The sequence below is a fragment of the Boleophthalmus pectinirostris genome, unplaced genomic scaffold (assembly GCF_026225935.1).
Source record: "Boleophthalmus pectinirostris isolate CB_2022bp ecotype Guang Dong unplaced genomic scaffold, ASM2622593v1 HiC_scaffold_19, whole genome shotgun sequence".
NCBI lineage: Eukaryota > Metazoa > Chordata > Actinopteri > Gobiiformes > Gobiidae > Boleophthalmus > Boleophthalmus pectinirostris.
In genome coordinates, this window is record NW_026571140.1 from 41,254,744 (window position 1) to 41,278,001 (window position 23,258).

The window sequence follows — 23,258 nt, forward strand, 5'->3', positions numbered from 1 at the left end:
CCAGGACTAATACCAGGTCTAAAACCAGGACGGAAACCGGATCTAAACTAGACCTAAACTAGATCTAAACCAGGTCTAAACCTTGTCTAAACCAGGACTAAACCAGGACTAAACCGGGACTAAACCGGGACTAAACCAGGTCTAAATCTTGTCTAAACCAGGTCTAAACCAGGACTGAAACCAGATCTAAACCAGACCTAAACTAGATCTAAACCTTGTCTAAACCAGGTCTAAACCAGGACTAAACCGGGACTAAACCAGGTCTAAAACAGGATTTAACATATTTTTATTTTCTTTTATCAGACAAAACATCTTATGTTACTAAATCCTCGTCTTTGTTTCTCTACAGCAAATCAAATAATCCAAAGTATTCAGATTACATTACTCACTTTAAGTAATTTAATGAATTCCGTTACAAACTACATTTTGGTGTGTGTAATCTGTAATCTGTAGGGGATTACATTTTAAAAGTCACTTTCCCAACACTGCTGATGGACATTTAAAAGCAGAATAAATAGACTTTTTATTTCCTGACCTGATCGGCCAGCGAGGTGCTGAGCATGTTCATGAGCTCCCGCTCCGCCGTGAGCCTCCACATCTGCTCCCAGCGCATCCGCCTCAGACGCTCCAGGTACAACAGGATCACACCTGCACACACACACACACACACACACACACAGAGACAGACAGACAGGTGCAACATGATTACAGACAGGATCACACCTGCACACACACACACACACACACACAGACACAGCACAGACACACACACACACACACACACACACACACAGACACAGACAGGTGCAGCATGATTACAGACAGGATCACACCTGCACACACACACACACACACAGACAGGTGCAACATGATTACAGACAGGATCACACCTGCACACACACACACACACACACACACACAGACAGGACAGACAGCAGATGCATTACAGACAGGATCACAGCACACACATGTGACAGCATGCATTACAGACAGGATGCACACACACACACACATTTCAGTCACACTCTGAAGTTTCCATCTCATGTTTCTGTCTAAATTGAGCTCTTCACATGTTCTTGTTCCTGAAAACCTCCTGTACATTATTTTTATTCTGTATCATAGTTGACTAAAATAATTTCTAGATTCGACTGGTCAAATTTTAGTGGGAGAATTTTAAACCTCAGTGTTTCAGAACAACACCAGAACACAGACTGGACTTTATTTACAGAGACAGGACCACACCTGCACAGGGACAGTTTCACATTTACTGTTTTGATTGACCAAACATGGATTTAAGTGGAGTCTGTTACGTAAATCGTCCTGGAGTTGACAGGCTGAGGCAGATCTCCAGTTTATTTATAGAAATAAGTTAATCTGTAGTATGAGACAAACTAGGAAACTTTACTTTAAGTATAAACAGAAGTGGCACAGTGAAATCTTCTGTAAACCAAACTTAAAGACAGTTTGGTCCTGAGCTTTATGTTGCTCTGAACTTGACTTCTGCCTCTGGCTCTGGAGACAGGAGGCTTCCACTCAGTCCCAGAGGAGGAGCACATGTGTCTGTAGGGCTGGTATCATTAAGAAGTTGTCGATGTGATACATACCTCAATACATAGGCCATGATACGTATTTCGATACAGTGCACTTTCGATTTGATAGGTTTCAAAACGCTTCGATACGGTTCAATAAAAATAAAGGCTAAATCATGTCTGTGATACTAAAAGTCTTTGTTAAACCACGTCTTGTGCTTTCATCAAAACAGTGAAAATGTCAAATGTGCTAGATGAGTTTCTTTCTTTAGTAACTAAATAAGTTATAGCAGCCCACGATATCGATACTGTATCATCACATTAAATGATACGATATATCGATATTTCAGTATTTTTAAACACCCCTATGTGTCTGTGTGAATCAAAGGACGTTGAAAATGAAATGCATTTTCTGTTCTACTGTCAGTTGTATCATGAGCTGCTGTCAGTTGTGTCTAATGTTTATTATTATTATGAGGACAGATTGGAGTATTTGTTTAAATGTAATGTTTTCAAGGTGGCTCAGTTTGTGTTGAAAGACTGGGACCTCCGTAAGAGATAGTGTCGTAGTAAGACCGGTCTGGGTCTTGAGACTGGCCTCGAGATCGTTTTTTGAGGTCTTGGTCTCGTCTCGGACTTGACCACGTTTGGACTCGGTCTTGTCTCGGCCTTGAAGGTGCTTGCACTCACTCTTGTCTCGGTCTCGAGGTCTGACACTCGAGTGATAAAACTGAAATACATTTATAAAAACATTGATATATTTGTGCCAAAATAACTGTAAAATACAAATAAATGTTGGTGATCTTGATTTGGTCTCGATGGGCCGTGGTCTCTCTTCGTCAACTCTTCGTCTTGTCTCGGTCTCAACCCTCAGAGGTCTTGGTCTTGTCTCGGTCTCAGGGCCCTGTGGTCTCGGACAGGTCTTGGTCTGGATTGGTGCGGTCTTGACAACACTAGTAAGAGGACATTTTATGTTTGATGTGGGATCAGTCTGCTTATTGTGTCATGTGTCTGGACTGGGCACCAACTACACGGTACATGACACTAAATAAGTAAATAAATAAATAGATAACACACTAAACTAAACTAAACAAGCTTTTAACATGGACCAGTGTAGAGTATGACAGACCTCAGCTGTACTGTAAGTAAAAAAGGCCATTAATCTGTAGGTCAGGGGTCTTCAACGTTTTTCAAACTATGAACTCCCAAACTGACGTAGAGCTGGACCAGGGACCCCCGACTATATATGACCTACAGTTGTGTTTTATATTCAATTGGGCCTAATGTCGTGTAGAAACAGCTGCTCTGTTATTGTACATTCAACAGTAGGAGGGCATTCTATCGAAGTCGTTGAATAAGTCCAGGATTATCCTGAAATCCTGAGCTGAATCTTGGTCCATCTCCAGTTTAAGCCTCAACTCGTTCCATGACAGAAATAAGCCTCTGACCAAAGCTAATTCAGGCCTGAAGTTTAAACTGCACTGCTGGTGAGCTCCAAGTGTGACTTTTTTAATGATCTGACTAAACGAGAGAGGAGCCACAGCGCACACGGGCAAGAGTTTGATTTGGGACACAGAACTTTTCCGGTCCTTCTGATCTGAGGAGAGAGAGCAAAGACACGACTCCCCCCTCCTCTCCTGTTCGCTCCCCGTCTTTTTCCGGTTGCGCAGAGGCGGATGTGGACTCCAGAGTCTGGTTAATACGCCCGGGGAATGAAGTCGCCTCACTCCTTCCCTATGTGCAGTAGTACGTGCGGCGCTTAAGTTCCTCTGTGTGTAAAAGTGAAGCTGTAACAGAACTCTTCACATGTACTGAACAAGAAACGATAAAATCCAGGCCAACATGTTTACAGTTTGAGAGGAAGCGAGAGACGAGGGAATGAAGGGAGACAAACAGACATGAGGAAGGAGCGAACAGACAGAACGCACCCTCATCCTCATCCTCATGAAAAAATATTAAACAAAAAAATGTCTAATCCACCAGAGAGTGTTTATTACATTCTTTTTCTTATTTGTCTTTTACCTGTGTTGAAGCCTCGTCCCAGCGCTGGCCACGGTTTGTGATTCTTCCACAGATTCCCCAAATACCAGTCGCTCTGATTCTCCACCAGACCAATCACCTGCTTATCTGAACATAGAAAGAGAGAGAGAGAGAAAAGCTAACCACTCTGCCACAGGAACACGGGGAGGACAACAAGGACTCTATGAAGACGTGGACTAAGTGAAGCAGATTTGAAGCCAAGTTCCATATTTGGGAGGGAAGTTTTGTCTGTTATTAATGTTCATATCTCGATTTACGGACAAAACAGCGAAATAGAAACACCAGGATCATGTGTCGCGGGTTAATACGAACATTTTAAGACCAAAATGTCGAGGCTCACAGCGGCGGATAAAGAGAGAAGGATGAACTAGGTCACACAGAGATCTCCCCGTTACCTGTGAACTTCCTGAAGATGCCCCAGAGTTCGGCGATGTCGGTGGCGAAGGTGATGTCGGTGTCCAGGACGATGACTTGACTCAGGTCCGGGGGCAGGGCCTTGGTGAGGGTCAGCTTCATCAGACCGTAGATCCCAGAGTAATGTTTGTTTGGAATCCACGACACTTCAGACTGAAACGCACACAAAGAGAGAGGAAGAGGAAGAGGAAGAGGAAGAGAGGGTTTGAATATTAAAGAAACTAAACACTTAAGCCTCAAGCGACATCAAAACACTGTAGAATTCTATAGTTTAAAGATCCCATATTACGCTGTTCTCTGATCTATTGGAGTCGGAAGATAATAGAATGCAGGGTAAAAGCACGTACACTAGGGATGTAACTAGGGCCCAACCGATATGGATTTTTTTTGTGGTCGATATGATACCGATAAAATGGGAGGTGGAGCTGCCGATATATTTAGACACGTGAGTGACGCGACTCTGTGGTATGTTCAGGGACAGTACGGCCACACACAGACAAATGACTCCACAGATAAATACTGATGTGGAGCCACATATTGGGACATTTCTCTGTCCATAAATTGGATTAAATGAACATAATGTAGAGCAGAAGTGTCAAACTCAAACTCACAGAGGCCAAAATTAAAAAAGTCGTGTCCCAAACTAAATATGTATTGAAAAATTTCAACAACTTCTGTATGTTTTCTCTTCTTTGGAGATATGTAATGTTAAACCTTTTCTTATTAAAATAAATGTTTAATAATAGTTTTGCTTAAACATTGAATCCAGAACAAGCAGAATATAAAATAATAACAACATTTTAAATAAATAATGTCTCTATAGTCGATCTGTAGTCGGCGGGCAGCTCTGATACATACTTGATGTGATCTCATGGGTCAAATATAGTTATATCATGGGCCAAATTTGGCCCTCGGGCCTGAGTTTGACATGTCTGATGTAGAGAGTCTAAGCTTTATAACAAAGTATAACAGGGCCACACTAAATATCGGCCCATATCGGCAAGATTTAGGCCGATAGTCGATATGTTTCCAAGTGCCCATATCAGCCAACTGAAATATCGGTCGGGCCCTAGATGTGACAATAACCGAAATATCGTGATATTATTTCATCAAAAGTCTCACAATAAAACCATGGGCTGTAACAATACATCGAATTACAAATTCCTTTGCTTAAATGCAGGTTTAATAGAAGCATCAGTTTATAAACATCAGGAACTACATATCCCATGATTCATTTCAGTGCAGACAACATGAAGAAATATGTTTTTTTTACTTGAATTCTTGGAATTATGATGGAAATAATTCACACCAAAATCTTGAAAAGGTATTTTAAAAGCAAAAAAACTGTCCATCTACAATTATACCTGCCTCTTTCAAATATCGCAATAAATATCGTACCGAGAGATTTGTATTTTGTTACATCTCTAGTTTACGCTCATGGACACTGTGAAATTGATCTGGACCAGTGAGGGATTAAACACAGATAAGGACACATGTGAAAAGAAAAGAAAGTAGTTTGATTTAATGTGGAAAATCACATTCTATTGTCTAAATTTTGGCATCGTGACAACACAATTACAAGACTTCCATTTCAGAAACAACTCTCGGGTCCCATTTCCTCCTTTCATAAAAACAGCAGCTAAAATAAAGTGGCTGCACTGTCGTCACAGAAACACTTAAGGACGACGTTTGAAGCTCCAATTTGAAGTTTGGAAATGGTCCCATCAGCGTTTGTTTTGGTTGATTATCTTAAACCAGGATTTGCACAGACAAAGCTCTTCTCCGGAGCAGTTAATGCGTCCATCTTTGATCACGGACGCCGGGTCGCCGTCCTCGCCGTCCACGCGCTTTGAAGCTGCGTGCGGTGTGCAAAACTCTCCTCTGAAGATGTGTGTGGTGTGCAGTGTGTGTGGTGTGCAAAACTCGTCTAAAGGTGTGTGCGGTGTGCAAAACTCTCCACTAAAGGTGTGTGTGGTGTGCAGTGTGTGCAGTGTGCAAAACTCTTCTCTAAATGTGTGTGCAGTGTGCAAAACTCTCCACTAAAAGAGTGCGGTGTGCAAAATTCTTCTCGAAAGGCGTGTGAGGTGTGCAAAACTCGTCTAAAGGTGTGCGGTGTGCAAACTCTTCTCTAAATGTGTGTGCGGTGTGCAAAACTCTCAATTAAAGGTGTGTGCGGTGTGCAAAACTCTTCTCTAAATGTGTGGTGCAGTGTGCAAAACTCTCCACTAAAAGAGTGCGGTGTGCAAAATTCTTCTCTAAAGGCGTGTGAGGTGTGCAAAACTCTCCACTAAAAGAGTGCGGTGTGCAAAATTCTTCTCGAAAGGCGTGTGAGGTGTGTAAAACTCGTCTAAAGGTGTGTGCGGTGTGCAAAACTCTCATCTAAAGGTGTGTGGTGTGCAAACTCTTCTCTAAATGTGTGTGCAGTGTGCAAAACTCTCATTTAAAGGTGTGTGTGGTGTGCAAAAGTCTTTTCTAAATATGTGTGCGGTGTGCAAACTCTTCTCTAATGGTGTGTGCAGTGTTCAGTGTGTGCAGTGTGCAAAAATCTCATCTAAAGGTGTGTGCGGTGTGCAAAACTCTCCTCTAAAAGTATGTGGTGTGCAAACTCTTCTCTAAATGTGTGTGCGGTGTGCAAAAGTCTCTAAAGGTGTGTGTGTGTGGTGTGCAAAACTCCTCTAAAGGTGTGTGCGGTGTGCAAAAGTCGGTCTTAAAGGGCCAGCGGTCACTTAAATCACATTTACGTTCAAACGGAGCAGAGGACACGGAAAAGAAGGATTTACCTTTGAAGTGATACAAGAAAGAGAGAGAGATGGAGAGAGAGAGAGAGAAAGAGGTGAAAAGAGAGCAGAAGAGAGAAGGATAGAGGGATGGAGGAAGAGAAAAAGAGAGGGAGAGGACAGGAGGGAGGAAGAGAAAGAGAGAAGGAGCGAGGCAGAGAAAGAAACAGAGAGAAGGAGGGAGAGGAAGGAAGAGAGAGAGCAAGAGGAAGGGAAAGGGTGGTTGAGAAAGAAAGAGACAGAAGGAGTGCGGAGAGGACTAGAGTAGAAAAGGAGAGAAAGAGGGAGAGAATGAGAAAGTGAGAGAGATAAAGAGAGAGTGAGAGACGAAGAGAAAGAAAGGGAGAGTATAAATTGAGAGAAGGAAGAAGTAGCAAGAAAGAGAAAGAGAGAAAGGGGAAGATAGAGTTTGTGTGTGGAGAGAGAGACAGAGAGAGGAAGAGAGGATGAGAGTGAAAGAGGGAGTACAAAAGGAGAGGGGGAAGAAGGAGGGAGAGAAGAGAGAGAGAGGGAGGCAGGAAAGGAGAGAAGGAAGACGTAAACAGAAAGAGATGAGTAGAAAAGGAGAGAGGGAAGACGCAGTAAGACGGGAGCAAAGAGAGAGACACAGCGGGAGAGAGAGGGAAGAGAAAGGAAAGGAGGGAGAGAGAAAGAAAGAGGGAAAATGATGGAGAGAAGAAGAAGCAAGAGGTGAGAGACAGAGAGGGGAGAGAATTAAAAAGTTGAAGAGAGAGAAAGTAGATATTGAGAGAGAGAAGATGTAGAGAGAGGAGGGAAAAGAGGAGGAGAGAAAGAGAGAGAGAGAGAGAGAGAGAGAGAGAAAAAAGAAAAGATAGAGACGGAAGAGAGGCAGAAAGAAAGAGAGGGACTCAGGTAGAAACAAAGAATGAGATGGAGAGAGTTACGAGAGAAAGACGAAAGAGATACGGCACGGAAAACGACAAACACTCCGGCGTCCATGGACATATTTTGGCCTGGAATGTTCCGCAGTACGGCATTAAACTTCTCCATCTCCACGGCGACTCCCTCCTCTCCTCCTGCGTCACACTTTTATTTGTGTTTAAGACGAAACCGAGTCCAGAGGGAAAAAACTAAAACAGCAGCAGAGAAAGTGTGAAATGTGCAAAGACCCGGTTTGATTTTCAACAAAGGAGGAACAACTACTACTACTACTACTACTACTACTACTACTACTACTACTACTACTACTACTACTACTACTACTACTACTACTACTACTACTACTACTACTACTACTACTACTACTACTACTACTACTACTACTACTACTACTACTACTACTACTACTACTACTACTACTACTACTACTACTACTACTACTACTACTACTACTACTACTACTACTACTACTAAAACTACTACTACTACTACTACTACTACTACTACTACTACTACTACTACTACTACTACTACTACTACTACTACTACTACTACTACTACTACTACTACTACTACTACTACTACTACTACTACTACTACTACTGCTGCTACTAGAGAGGAGGCGAGTAGGAAGAAGAGGAGGGAGGTATATTTATTTTGGTGAGATGTTGAGTTGAATATTGACAGTGAACTGTACAGACTGGAGATGGAAAAAAAACTCTGAATGAATCTTTCTGGAAAGAGAAAAAAAGAGCAATTTCCCATTTCAAATACTGAGATCAATTTTCAATATGTATTTCTCAAACTCTATTTCCGTTCACATTTGAAACACGTCTGAGCCTCGTGTATTTCAGAACATGTGTGCGGACGTCTGCTCCTCTCACACCAAAACTTTTCTCCAAACTTCTGTGTTCATGATCCGATTCACAATGTCTGTTTAAAAAAAAAGATTCAATTCAGAGTTCACGATGTAAACAACTCCCGGAGTGTTAAAGTGACACGGCGCAATTTCACGGAGGTCACCTGAAGGATTCCACGGAAACAAAGTACAAACCAAACTCTGAAATATTCTCCACGTAGATAGAAGTTTATGTCACGACGGTACGATATTTATTGAGATATTTTATGGAGGCTAAAACTGTGAATATTCTTCTTTTTCCTCTTAAAATGACTCGACAAGACTTAACCCGAAGAACTAAGACTTAAAAGTGTTAGAACTGTTATTTCTTCTTGACGTCTGCACTGAAAAGGAGCAAAGGATCATGGTCTATGTAGTTCCACTGCACCATAACTCTTCATTTAAAGGTTGTATGGAGGATTTTTTTTTGTTTCAAATTGTCAATGATAGATTATAGAGGTGCAGTAGCCTTGTAATTATGATGACCAAAAAAAAGAGAATAAAAATTCATCAACTCTGGACGTGGTGGGGCTAAACATTTGCCAATAGATAACGACACTGCCTCGTTATCTGTGAGCTGACAGGCTGTCAATCAATCTCCCTACGTTTCTAGTGTAACTGACTTGCCTGCGCCGCCGGTACGTGGTTTACGTACGACTGTCACACAGTCCACAGACGCAAGACGCACAGACGCTGTTTACTCCACCAACGCAACAGTTCTTAGTGGCTTTTTTTGACCTATATCTTCCTCGCAGTTCGCACAAAGTTTGTTGCAATGGCGACAAGAATCCAGGAGCAGTTCGCCGCAAAAGAAAGTCCGTTTTTGAGGTCGCTGAAAGAAGAAGACAAGGGGAAAAGCAGCGAAGCCAAACTAAGGTGATTCTTGAAGATTCATTCCAGCGATGGCGCGAACTGAAGCAGACGAAGGGTCTAAAGACTGAACCACTGGTCCACAAATTACTCCTGGACAGGAAACTTCTGCTTATTATGAAAACGTACTTTATTTCCAAGAGCTGGACAAACGTTTTTCAGGACACGAAAGCGATATCCTATGTCTGAAAACGTAATTTTCAAGGCAAAGAAAGAGTCCGCTTGCTGCTGCGTGTTGTAGCTAGTTCATTCGCACTGAATCTCCGCGCATCTCTTGCACCCCTTTCCTGCTCCTCCACACTTCTCGTCCGCGACACCGCTCACCCGCTCCTCTCCTCACTTCTCCGTCTTGTCTAACCAACACTGTAGTTAGTTGTTTACAAGTCATGTGCAGCACCGGCTGTAAACAAACCTGTTTCTGGCGTAAGGAGGAGGAGGGAGGAGGTGTTTCTACGTAGGAGCTGTAGGGGAGGGGAGGTGGTTTCACGCATGCACAGCATTTGAAAAAGGACAAACAGTCGCTGGATTTCTCGTTCCTTGGAAAATCCTCTATACAACCTTTAAGCAAAGAGACTTGTCATTCGATTTATTGTGATGGTCCACGATATTATTGTGAGAACTTTGACGATACGATATCACTAGGGCCGGGCACGTTCATGAGTTAATTTTGCTTTAACTAATTAATTCATTATCGTCGACAATTATTTTAATGCAGTTTTTATTATCTATTTATAGAGGTGTCCAGTGTGGTTTTCTTCTCTGTGGTGTCGCTTACAGAAGAAGATTTCATGATCTGATCTCGTCCATAATTCAGTCACTGATTTACCCAGATACAACTGGAAGAAAAACTGTGATTGGTCCATTTTCTTTACATTACATTAACCCTTTGTTTCCCAAGAAATATTAGTCCAAGTTTATAATGATGATCTATAAAGTATTACTAGTGCAGTGTTTATTACTCACTTGAAAAAATATATTAGTAGTAGAAAAATGTATTCAGTGTTTTTTCTTGAGCCTTTAGAAAACCTTGAAGACTCTGAGTGTTCGGCTCTGAAAGAAACACTGTCTGTGCAACAAATGTTTGGCTCTTTCATTTACATTTCCAATAAAAGTCACTATACTCTACTTTTTAATTCATTAACTGGTTTTGGGCATAACACTCAAACTCATGCGATTAATGCGATTATTTAAAAAAAATTTGCCCAGTCCCAGATATTACAATATTTCGGTTATTGTCACATCCCTGTAAACTTTTGTTTTTCGTTTTGTTGGTTTGAAAGATTCAGTCGCGCTGAATCTGGACTAACCCAAAACTAAAATCAGGACTAAATCAAGGTCTAAACTAGGTCTAAAGCAGGACTAAATCTAGGTCTAAACTGGACTAAATCTAGGTCTAAACCAGGACTAAACCAGGTCTAAGGTCTAAACTAAATCTAGGACTAAATCTAGGTCTAAACCAGGACTAAGCCAGGACTAAATCTAGGTCTAAACCAGGACTAAATCTAAATCTAAATAAAGGACTAAATCTAGGTCTAAATCAGGACTAAATCTAAATCTAAATAAAGGACTACATCTAGGTCTAAACCAGGACTAAATCTTGGTCTAAATCTAGGTCTAAACCAGGACTAAATCTAAATCTAAATAAAGGACTAAATCTAGGTCTAAACAGGTAAACTAAACTAGGACTAATCTAGGTCTAAACCAGGACTAAAGGACTAAATCTAGGGTCTAAACCAGGACTAAACTAAATCTAAATAAAGGACTAAATCTAGGTCTAAATCAGGACTAAATCTAGGTCTAAACCAGGACTAAGCCAGGACTAAACCAGGACTAAGCCAGGACTAAATCTAGGTCTAAATCAGGACTAAATCTAGGTCTAAACCAGGACTAAATCTAAATCTAAATAAAGGACTAAATCTAGGTCTAAACTAGGTCTAAACCAGGACTAAATCTAGGTCTAAACTAGGTCTAAACCAGGACTAAATCTAAGTCTAAATAAAGGACTAAATCTAGGTCTAAACCAGGACTAAATCTAGGTCTAAACTAGGTCTAAACCAGGACTAAATCTAAGTCTAAATAAAGGACTAAATCTAGGTCTAAACCAGGACTAAATCTAGGTCTAAACTAGGTCTAAACCAGGACTAAATCTAAATCTAAATAAAGGACTAAATCTAGGCCTAAGCCAGGACTAAGCCAGGACTAAATCTAGGTCTAAACTAGGTCTAAACCAGGACTAAATCTAGGTCTAAACTAGGTCTAAACCAGGATTAAATCTAAATCTAAACCAGGTCTAAACCAGGACTAAATTGAGGTCTAAACCAGGACTAAACCAGGTCTAAACCAGGACTAAATCTAAATCTATATAAAGTACTGAATTTCTTAATGATCCGTTATCGATCAGTGGACTCATCCCGCTCGTCCTCGGTCCGGACCTGCCGCTTCTTTGCAGTCGTGTGTTTTTTTTGCGGACGTACACCGAGGCATCGAGTTTGAGCTCTGCCCCATAAACCCGCCCGCTCCCTCCCCTCCCCTGTGTTTACCCGCCGTGTTTATCTGCACAGCTCCAAAGAAATGAACCCGTGTAATGATGCGGCCGCTCCATTTACTGCATGTGCTCTCAATAATAAACACAACTGGGCCGTCGCTCTGAGTTATGTCTGGAGCGCGAGGCTAAATCTGGACCGGCCTCGCTCGCTCTGCTCTGTAATGAACTGCAATTAAAAGGTCCGGCAGTCGGTTGTGTCCGTGTATTTAAAGGTCTCGCGTAACGTTATTTTCTGATCTGTGTTTTCATCCCGTTTCCTCGTCACAAACAGAACTGGAGTTTTGTGTTTTTGTTTCATTCACATGTTTATCCCACGTTTACATGAGCTTTAATTCTGAATAAAAACTAATTCTGCTTTAAAAAGATCATGTAAACACTTAAACCCTGACTAAACCAGTACTAAACCAGGACTAAACCAGTACTAAACCAGGTCTAAACTAGGTCTAAACCAGGACTAAATCTATGTCTAAACCAGTACTAAACCAGGACTAAACCAGGACTAAACCAGGACTAAACCAGTACTAAACCAGGACTAAACTAGTCTAAACCAGTACTAAACCAGGACTAAACTAGGACTAAACCAGGACTAAACTAGGTCTAAACCAGGACTAAACCAGTACTAAACCAGGACTAAACCAGGACTAAACCAGGACTAAACTAGGACTAAACCAGTACTAAACCAGGACTAAACCAGGACTAAACCAGACTAAACCAGGACTAAATCTAGGTCTAAACCAGTACTAAACCAGGACTAAACCAGACTAAATCTAGGACTAAACCAGGACTAAATCTAGGTCTAAATCAGGACTAAATCTAGGACTAAACCAGGACTAAATCTAGGTCTAAACCAGGACTAAATCTAGGTCTAAATCAGGACTAAATCTAGGACTAAACCAGGACTAAATCTAGGTCTAAACCAGGACTAAACTAGGACTAAACCAGTACTAACCCAAGACTAAACCAGGACTAAATCTAGGTCTAAACCAGGACTAAATCTAGGTCTAAACTAGGTCCAAACCAGGACTAAATCTAGGTCTAAACCAGTACTAAACCAGGACTAAATCTAGGTCTAAACCAGGACTAAACCAGGACTAAGTCTAGGTCTAAACCAGGACTAAATCTCGGTCTAAATCTAGGTCTAAAACAAGGTCCAAACCAGGACTAAATCTTGGTCTAAACCAGGTCTAAACCAGGACTAAACCAGGACTAAACCAGGACGATGAGCAGAATTAAATGGAAGGAAAAAGCGGTAAAACAAACTGGGAGCGTCGGGGGGTTGCGGAGGCGGAGCCAGACCGCGAGCCGTAACAGCTGTAGTCCCCAAAACAGTGAAAAAAGTATTTACAGCAAAGAAACCGGGTCGAGTTCAGCGTTAACTGTCCCCTTTAAGATCCTGGTACAGCACACTGACGTTACCTGCTCTGTAACCGGTGGCAGACTGACTGACAGGTAGGAACGGCTCCCCTTTAAACCACCTGACTCCTCCCACTGAGCAACATATCAAAATCATTATAGACACAAACAATTTCACCATAAACCTACCTTGTCTATGCCACGTTGAGCACACAGGAATTAAGTGCATTAAACGTCAAAAATAATAGCTGAATAACGTGAAGAAAATCATCTTACATAACGTGCGTGAAACAAAGTACAGTAACGCGCTCAAGTGTGCAGCCCTGGAGAATTAGCAGTGTTGGGAGTAACGCGTTATCAAAGTAACGAACTACAGTAATGCATTACTTTTTGTTGTAACGCAGTAATGTGGCATTACAGGGGGAAAAAAATTTAATATTTTACTCGGTACAAATGTGAGTATCGCGCGTTACAATGTTTTTTTAACCTGGATTGAAGTGGTGTGTTTTTCTTCATACAAATTCGTTAAAATCACCGCGATATCAGCAGCAGTGAAACGCCGGAGACGCGGCCGCGTAGACCGTCAGGTGACCGCGGGCGAAAGGACCGACACAGAACTCTACGCTGTTTAGACCTGGTTTAGACCTGGGTCAGTTCTGGTTTAGACCTGGTTTACAGTCGTCCGAAGTGCTGTATGTTTGCAAGTTTTCTTCCCGACAAAACCCACAACGTCGACGAAACGTTCTGCACTGACAAAGGCTCCTGCGCTCGCACCCAAAAGACAGAGGAAGATGTAACCATCACACAAAAAGTTGGACTTCTGGACACGCTGAAGGAAGGTAGAAGTTACGCGCTGTAGCAGAGTTTTGCACCAGGTCGGGTCCCTGCAAATAGTTGCTGAAATCAGGACTGTGAGCCTGAGCAGCAGAGTCCATAAAGAGCGATCGGGTGACAGCCGCTCTTACCTCCATGAGGTGCGGAGCAAAGCCGCTCCTTTCTCCTGCGTCACCTTCGAGCCCGTCCCTACAGTGAGTCCTGTTTAAGTCCTAGTTCAGTTCTGGTTTAGTCCTGGTTTTGTTCTGGTTTAGTTCTGGTTTAGTCCTGTTTTAGTCCTAGTTCAGTCCTGGTTTAGTTCTCCTCTTCAGTCCTGGAATCAGTCTGAGGTTAGTCCTGTTATAGTCCTGGTTCAGTCCTGGTTCAGCTCTGGTTCAGTCCTGGTTCAGCTCTGGTTTAGTCCTGGTTCAGTCCTGGTTCAGCTCTGGTTTAGACCTGGTTTAGTCCTGGTTCAGTCCGTATACGGCGCAAAAGTTCAGCATCTTCGCAGTTATTTTGGTGAGAGTAACTTAAAGTAATGCAATAGTAATGTAATGCCTTACATTTTAAATGCAGTAATATTGTAATGTGACGAATGACTTTGAAATGACAGTAATAAGTCATAAATAACACATTACGTTTTTAAAGTAACTTGCCCAACAGTGCGAATTAGTAACGGAGGAAAGAGGGGAAAAGGCGTTAATAGTGAAAACAGCGCGGATGAATGAAACAGCGGGGAAACGGGGAGTGAACTCGTGTGTGTGGGATGAATCAGCGTGTGTGTGCATGTAGGGGGGAAACGCCACCTAAAATCATAGACGGACTGGCCCCGTCACACAGTCGTTTGTAAAAAGCGCTTATAAACTCATCACGGTGAATAATGTGGACGCTCTGAACGCATAATATAAGAGAGAAAGAACTTTGGACCACTGCAAACTGTTTACGATGAACTAGTTCTGTTTTTAAAGACAATAAAAATCAGATAGCGCGCCTTTAGGACATACTTCGTGCAGTACATAAAGCTTCGGGGTTTGTTATCTTCATTTTCTTTTCTATAATTACATTTAGAAGTCTGCACCTGAAGTCCTTGGTCGGCCCCGTTGGACGTTCCAAGAGCCACTTCACTGAGGACGACGCTGGAATAATTTGTTTTTAAATGAAATATTTAAGAATGAAATGTTTCCGGTAAATTTAAAACTACTCGAAAATAATGCAGTTTAACGTGAGCTGCGCTTTGAGGCCAAGGTGGAATGAGTCACATGTGAGAGAAACTAAAATCTGAACTATTAAAGCTGCACGGTGTAACTTTTCTGCTGAGAGGAACCGTCACCTGCTTCTCTCGATGGAAATGTTATTGCATTGATTAGAATGTCCCGCGGTATGGCATTAAACGAGTAGTATCTCCATTGAGACAAGGAGGTGACACCACCAGGTTACATCAAGTTACAGGTCAGATCAGTGGAACGGCAACCCCCCCTTACAGTAAAAGTAAAATGTATTTTTGAACAACACCTTTTTAAAATAAAAATGTAATAATGTTACAAAGAAATAATAATGCAATACTCTGGGATTTCTGATGTGGGAACGTTAAAGGTCCTTGAACCATTCGTTCTTTTGAATTTCAATTAAGAACTAAAAACAATAAAATCACAAAACAGTTTCGTATTTCATTATTCCATTTTATTGTCAAACAACTATCAGACCGCTGAGGTGAAGAAGGAGCTGAGTTGAAAGGTGAAGCTCTCGATTTACCGTCAGTCTTCGTTCCTACCGTAACACTTTATAATAACTACACCTTATTTAGCCTTAATAAAGCATGAACAAAGACTTAATTAATAATGATTCACGCTTAGTAACTCCTTAATTATTACCTGAATTAGCACTTAACTTGCACTTAATTCTCCTGTGCTGTAAATAGTTACTCATAAGTATTTCTTACTTAATTACTCATGAACTAAACATTTGTGTGTGCATTTGTAAATGTATATTTAAGTACAAATTTGAGCATTTATTAATGATTAGTAAACCACGAGAGAATTATTTACTAGTAATGCATTATTGTTTCTCTGGAGTTTGACCAACCTTAACAAATGTTTAATAAACATAATTCGTCTTCACTTTAGAAAAGATTTAACGAACAGATAACAGCTGCCTGAATGATCACTGCATTGTGTTATTAGTAAATCATTAGTCATTAGTCTAATCATATTAGTCTCGGTGCCTGTTTCAATTTTGATATTTTATTCTCTCTGACTTACCTGCCCCAAGAAGTTCTGCTGCTAGAAGAACTTATCTGAAAACCAAACACGTCCTCTGCTTTTATAGTGACACGTTTACTTTTGCGTCTTAGAAAAAGTCATTGTTGAACTCAGCGATAAATTTTGTTCACACGCCGAGGCACATAATATAACATATGGGTCCGGTTAAGCGATAACGGAGGGAAACGGGCAGATTTTTGACATTCAAATCGCTCTTATTCAGAAACTAGAGGAACTATTGAAATAAGTAAAGTATCAGAATGTAGGAAAGAGTTACACTCCAACAGGGTCAAGTTAAACCTGTGATATTCTTTCAAGCTGTTGACAAAAAATAAAAAAACTCATGTCGGTAACGGAGGGAATGAAATATGCAGCACTTTTTGGGCAATAAATCCAAACAGTGATAACTAAATGAAAACCAAAAATGGTACAGAAAAAAGATCAACAGTTTCATAAACTAGAGTACATATGTATCTGTTCAATACATTTATTTATATCAGATGCATTAAAGGTTGTATAGAGGATTTTTTTAAGCGAAAAGAAATACAGCGACAGTCCTTTTTCAAATGTTGTGCATGTGTGACACCTTCCTCCTCCACAGCCTCAGGAGAAACGCTTGTTTACATCCAGTGCACGTTCAGAATTACTGTTGAAGTGACCTGTCTGGAAATAATTTAGCGACCGACGTGTCAGTTTTTAGACCCTTCATCTGCTTCATTCGCGCAATCGCTGGAAGAGATCTCCAAGAATCACCTCAGTTTGTCTTTGCTCCTTTTCCCCTTCTCTTCTTCTTTCCGCGACCTCAAAAACGGACTTTCTTTTGCGGCGAACTGGTCGTGGATTCTCGTCCGCCGTCGCGACAAACTTTGTGCGAATTACGAGGAAGCTACAGTTTGAAAAACCCTCTAAGAACCGCTGCACAAACCACGTAATCCCTGCATGCCGTGAGTCAGTTACACTAGAAACGTAGGGAGTTTGATTGACAACTCAACAGCCAACAGAAAATGAGGCAGCCTCGTCATCTATTGGCTGATGTTTATCTGGCCTCACTACGTCCACAGTCGATAGATTTTCATTCTGTTTTTTTTTTGGTCATCATAATTACAAGGCTGCTGCATCTCTGTAATGGTGTTATAAACTTTCACTGACAATTTGAAACAAAAAAAAAATCCTCCGTACAACCTTTAACTTGAATTTTTGGCCTTGCTGTTTACTTCTGCTTGACCGGGCCCATATAATTAAAATAGGCAATTGGTGTGATTTGAACTAAACTTTAAATTAAATACTGGAAACAGAAGTCGTAATCAATTTTTTTGTTTGTTTGTTTGACACCAAAACAGAATAATGAAATAACAAACTGTTTTCCCATTTCTTAATTAAATCCAAAAGAACGAACGGTACATGGACCATTAAAACTCCAAAAAGGCAATTTACCAAAACTAACCTGAGCTATATGTTTATGCCGATGACGACTCACAGAAGAGGAGGAAGATAGAGAAAGACGAGAGAGGAAAGAAGGAGAGGAGGGAGGTATATTTATTTTGGTGAGATGTTGAGCTTTATATTATTTATATTGACAGTGAATTGTACAGACTGGAGATGGAAAAAAAAAACTCTGAATGAATCTTTCTGGAGAGCGAGCGAGGGAAAAAAAAAGTGCAATTTCCCATTTCAAATATCGTGATCAATTTGCAATATGTATTTCTCTCAAACTCTATTTCCGTTCACATTTGAAACACGTCTGAGCCTCTGAACAGCTGAACTAACGCGAGAGAATATTTCCCCGTGTATTTCAGAACATGTTTGTGGACGTCTGCTCCTCTCACACCAAAACTTTTCTCCAAACTTCTGTGTTCATGATCCGATTCACAATGTCTGTTTAAAAAAAAAAAGTAGGATTCAATTCAGAGAGGAAGAAGACACAGTAAACAACTCCCGGAGTGTTAAAGTGACACTGTAACTCCACACACTCAACAGTCTGGGAATAGAACCGCAGACCCTGTAGTTGAGAGGCCTGGGCTGCTCTAGTGTGGAGTAGTAGTGGTGTAGTTAGGTGTATTTTAGTGTAATTCTGGTGTAGTTCTGGTGTAGTTTTAGTGTAGTTCTGGTATAGTTTTGGTGTAGTTCTGGTGTCTTATGTAGTTGTGGTATAGTTCTGGTGTAGTTTTAGTGTAGTTCCAATATAGTTTTAGTGTAGTTCTGGTGTAGTTTTAGTGTAATTCTAGTGTATTTGTGGTGTAATTTTGGTATAGTTCTGGTGTAGTTTTAGTGTAGTTCCAATATAGTTTTAGTGTAGTTCTGGTGTAGTTTTAGTGTAATTCTAGTGTATTTGTGGTGTAATTTTGGTATAGTTCTGGTGTAGTTCTGTGTAGTTTTAGTGTAGTTCCAATATAGTTTTAGTGTAGTTCTGGTGTAGTTTTAGTGTAGTTCTGGTGTAGTTCTAGTGTATTTGTGGTGTAATTTTGGTGTAGTTCTGGTCTAGTTCTGGTGTAGTTTTAGTGTAGTTCTAGTGTAGTTCTGGTGTAGTTCTAGTGTAGTTCTGGTGTAGTTCTAGTGTAGTTCTAGTGCAGATTTAGTGTAGTCTGGTGTAGTTTTAGTGTAGTTCTGGTGTAGTTTTAGTGTAGTTCTGGGGTAGTTTGGGGTAGAGTTGTAGTGTAGTTCTTGTGTAGTTGTGGTGTAGTTCTGGTGTAGTTCTAGTGTAGTTTTAGTGTAGTTTTAGGTAGTTCTGGTGTAGTTCTAGTGTAGTTTTAGTGTACTTCTTGTGTAGTTCTGGTATAGTTCTAATGTAGTTATGGTGTAGTCCTGGTGGAGTTGTGGTATAGTTCCGGTGTAGTTGTGTGTACTTTGGTGTAGTTTGGTGTAGTTCTGGTGTAGTTTTAGTGTAGTTCTGGTCTAGTTCTGGTGTAGTTTTAGTTCTTCTGTGTAGTTCTGGTGTAGTTCTGGTGTAGTTCTGGTGTAGTCCTGGTAGTTGGTTGTAGTTCTGGGTAGTTAGTTGTGTCCTGGTGTAGTTCTGGTGTAGTTCTGGTGTAGTTTTAGTGTTTTAGTGTAGTTCTGGTGTAGTTTTAGTGTAGTTCTGTCTTAGTGTGTAGTTCTAGTGTAGTTCTAGGTGTAGTTTAGTGTGTAGTCTGGTGTAGTTTTAGTGTAGTTCTGGTGTAGTTTTAGTTCTGGGGTAGTTCTGGTGTAGTTTAGTGTAGTTCTGGTGTAGTTCTGGTGTAGTTCTAGTAGTTCTAGTGTGTTTTAGTGTAGTTCTGTAGTTCTGTGTTTCTAGTGTAGTTTTAGTGTACTTCTTGTGTAGTTCTGGTATAGTTCTAATGTAGTTATGGTGTAGTCCTGGTGGAGTTTGTGTATAGTTCTGGTGTAGTTTGTGTACTTTGGTGTAGTTTGGTGTAGTTCTGGTGTAGTTTTAGTGTAGTTCTGGTCTGGTAGTTCTGTAGTTCAGTGTAGTTCTGGTAGTTCTGGTAGTTGTCTGTAGTTCTGGTAGTCTGTAGTTCTGAGTGTAGTTCTGGTGTAGTTCTGCTGTGTAGTTCTGGTAGTTCTGGTTAGTAGTCTGGGGTAGTTCTGGTGTAGTTTGAGTTCTGTGTAGTCTGGTAGTTTTGGTGTAGTTCTGTGTTTGTATTTCTGGTCTAGTTCTAGTGTAGTTCTGGTTAGTTCTGGTAGTAGTTCCTGGGGTAGTCTGGTGTAGTTCTGTGTAGTAGTTTTAGTGTAGTCCTGGTGGTAGTTCTGGTAGTAGTTCTGGTGTAGGTAGTTCTGGTGTTCTGGTAGTAGTTCTGGGTAGTTCTGTAGTTTTAGTGTAGTTCTGGTGTAGTTCTCTGTGTTCTCACCTTGAGCGTCTCTGCGTCGTAGAAGCTGACCTGCACCGACGGGACCATCCAGGACTGGAACAGAGCGCTGAGGATCTGATGAGCCACAGAGTCTGTGATGAAGTGAAAGTGCAGAGGGTTCCTCCTGGAGAAACAGAAACACACAGAAAATACAACAGATGAGTGTGAGATTTAAAGCACTTCTGTCTCTGCAAAGAACGGTAAGATATCTGTACTTTTAAAAATAGTATTACAATCACAACGGAATTGCTCTTGTGGCTACCTGATTCATACACTGAGCGTTCTTTTTTTTATTTTTGTTTTGTTTTTTGAGCTCGGTTTTTCACATCATATCATGGAACTTTAGCCAACTAAGAAATGAGGGACCGTTGGACACAGTAATACAGGAAGTGCTCCACTGTGTTTTTTAACTCCATACACACTGGAATTATCAGTCACTTCTGAACAAAAGCCAGTGGCGGAGTTAGCAATTTGGGGGCCCGAGGCGAACTTGAGTTTGAGGCCCCCACTATAATGTGCCGTTTTTGTTTTTTTGTTTGTTTGTTTTTTTTTTTTTCTTTCTTTTTAAATATTTTTATTATTGCCTGTTTTCCCAGTTGTTCTTGGGACATGCACATCTCATTTATTTGAATTATGGTGGATTGGAAACGTGTTTAATCAGTAACAGGGTTCCCACTCTTTTCAAAACTTTTCCATGACTTTTCCATGTGCTAAAGTGAATTTTCCATGACTTTACAGCACCTACATGTGTAGATTTGATCAGACTTTTAGGGATAATTATGAAATGTTAACCCTTTCCACTCACCTTATGGTTTGGGATTATAGGTTTTTTAACATTTAAAATCCTGTCAGTGGCATTTATTGTCGTCTCTTTTAAACAAAAGGTGCAGACGTTCAGAAATAATCATAATGGACTAATGAGAACTTAACAGAACACTGTAGTTGAGCGAAAGAGATACTAAAATTCCATGGGTTTTCCAAAACTTTCATTGAATTTACAAAATTCCATGACATTTCCAGGCATGGAAAATTACATTTTCAATTTACATGACTTTTCCAGGATTTCCATGACCGTGAGCACCCTGTAGTTAGGTTGTCAACCAGATAACCAGAGCTGAAAGTTTTATTTTTTTGCTAGTGCAGTTTTGTTTACATTGATTACATATGATTATTATTTTATTCTTATGATTATTGTTTAAAAGTAAAACTACTCTAAAAATTAAAAATATTCTGAGGCCTGGGCCATTAGTGGCACTGAGGGCAATTGGTTGGGGCCCCTCCAGGTTCGGGGGCCCCTAGGCAGCTGCCTACTTTTGCCTAATGGTAGTGCCGCCTCTGACTTAAGGTGAAAATGTAGCTCTTAACTTGGAAACTCCACACATTAGACCGACACATTTGGCAACTTGACTGGTGAGTGACGTTCCCGCCTCTTTCTGGGGGAAAACAAACGAGCTCGGTGTAGATAATAACAGAAAATATACCAAATCAGTGACTACTCAGTACATGACGACTTTTCCGGTCGTTGACCATGAAAAAAAACGTACAAAAGTTTAATTCAGTTCATATGAAAACCTGCCCCTTCAGTCTCCCAGGTACAAAGAACAACAGCCCCACTCAGTGCCACAAGTGTCAAACCTGCACATTTACTCTTATCTCATTGAGTCTCCAGGTAAGAAATAGTTTTCCTGTATTTTTGCCTTTATATTTTAAATGTAATATAGTATATTTGAGTCACAGGCTCAGATTTAAAGTACGTTAGCTAGTTTTATTGTTTGTACGCCCAACCACACTGCAACTCTTCGGCAGGTCTAACGCGAACAACAACGGTCACTAAGACAGAACTTTGGCTCTGAGGGATCGTTTTCCCCGTAAAAGGAGCGCGGCGCAAACAAAATTCTCTGTGTGACGTGGATCTGGTTGTGCGTATGAAAACACTGCACAAGCTGGAACAGAGCATTTTGAGCTTTGGAGATAATAAAAGTAATAATAATAAAGGCTCGTTCAAACATGCGAATGAAACAAAAACAACTCCAGACATGTTTTTATCCAGGAAGAAGAAAAAGATTCTAATTCGGTTTTAAAAATCTGTGTGTCATTCGTTCATTTGTTTTTCAATATAAAACCAAAAATAAGAAAACAAAAAAAAAAAAAACTATTTTCTTCATTATTTATCTCCAAAGAAAATAATTTCATTTTGTTTTTTTTAGTTTTTGATTTTGTGTTTAAATGGATAATGGAAAAAATGGATAACGACCGTTTCCTGTTTCTGTGACTTAAACTGCAATGCCGGACTGAACCAGGACTGAACCAGGACTGAACCAGGACTGAACCAGGACTGAACCAGGAACCAGGACTGAACCAGAACCAGGACTGAACCAGGACTGAACCAGGACTGACCCAGGACTGAACCAGACTGACCAGGACTGAACCAGGACTGAACCAGACTGAACCAGGACTGAACCAGGACTGAACCAGGACTGAACCAGGACTGAACCAGGACTGAACCAGGACTGAACCAGGACTGAACCAGGACTGAACCAGGATGAACCAGGACTGAACCAGAACTGAACCAGGACTGAACCAGGACTGAACCAGAACCAGGACTGAACCAGGACTGAACCAGGATGACCAGACTGAACAGGACTGAACCAGACTGAACAGACCAGGACTGACCAGGACTGACCAGACTGACCAGACTGGAACCAGAATGAGACCAGACCGAGACTGAGTCTGGTCCGGGACCAGACTGGCACCAGACCGGAACCAGACCGGGACTGAGACCAGGACTTAAACCTGGACCAGACCAGAATCAGACTGAGATTGAGACCGGGACCAGACCGGAACTGAGACCAGGACCAGACCAGGACTGACACTGGAACCAGACTGACTGAGACCGGGACTGAGACCGGGACTGAGACCCGGGACTGAGACTGACCACTGAGACTGGGACAGACCGACTGACACCGAACCAGACCGAGACTGAGACCGGGACTGAGACGACCGGGACCAGACCAGAACTGACACCGGAACCAGACCGAGA

The 23,258-nt window shown here is 41.2% G+C and overlaps 1 protein-coding gene across 1 annotated transcript in view; it reads right to left on the reverse strand.

The window, feature by feature from the left end:
* large2 (LARGE xylosyl- and glucuronyltransferase 2) overlaps positions 1-23,258 on the reverse strand; it is a 303,419-nt gene that overhangs the window by 55,303 nt on the left and 224,858 nt on the right. The window contains exons 7-10 of the mRNA XM_055154616.1: positions 20,219-20,342; positions 3,965-4,136; positions 3,552-3,656; positions 536-648 (exon numbers count right to left, since the gene is read on the reverse strand). Coding sequence (XP_055010591.1) covers positions 536-648; positions 3,552-3,656; positions 3,965-4,136; positions 20,219-20,342 — 514 coding nt within the window. The remainder of the gene's footprint in view (positions 1-535; positions 649-3,551; positions 3,657-3,964; positions 4,137-20,218; positions 20,343-23,258) is intronic.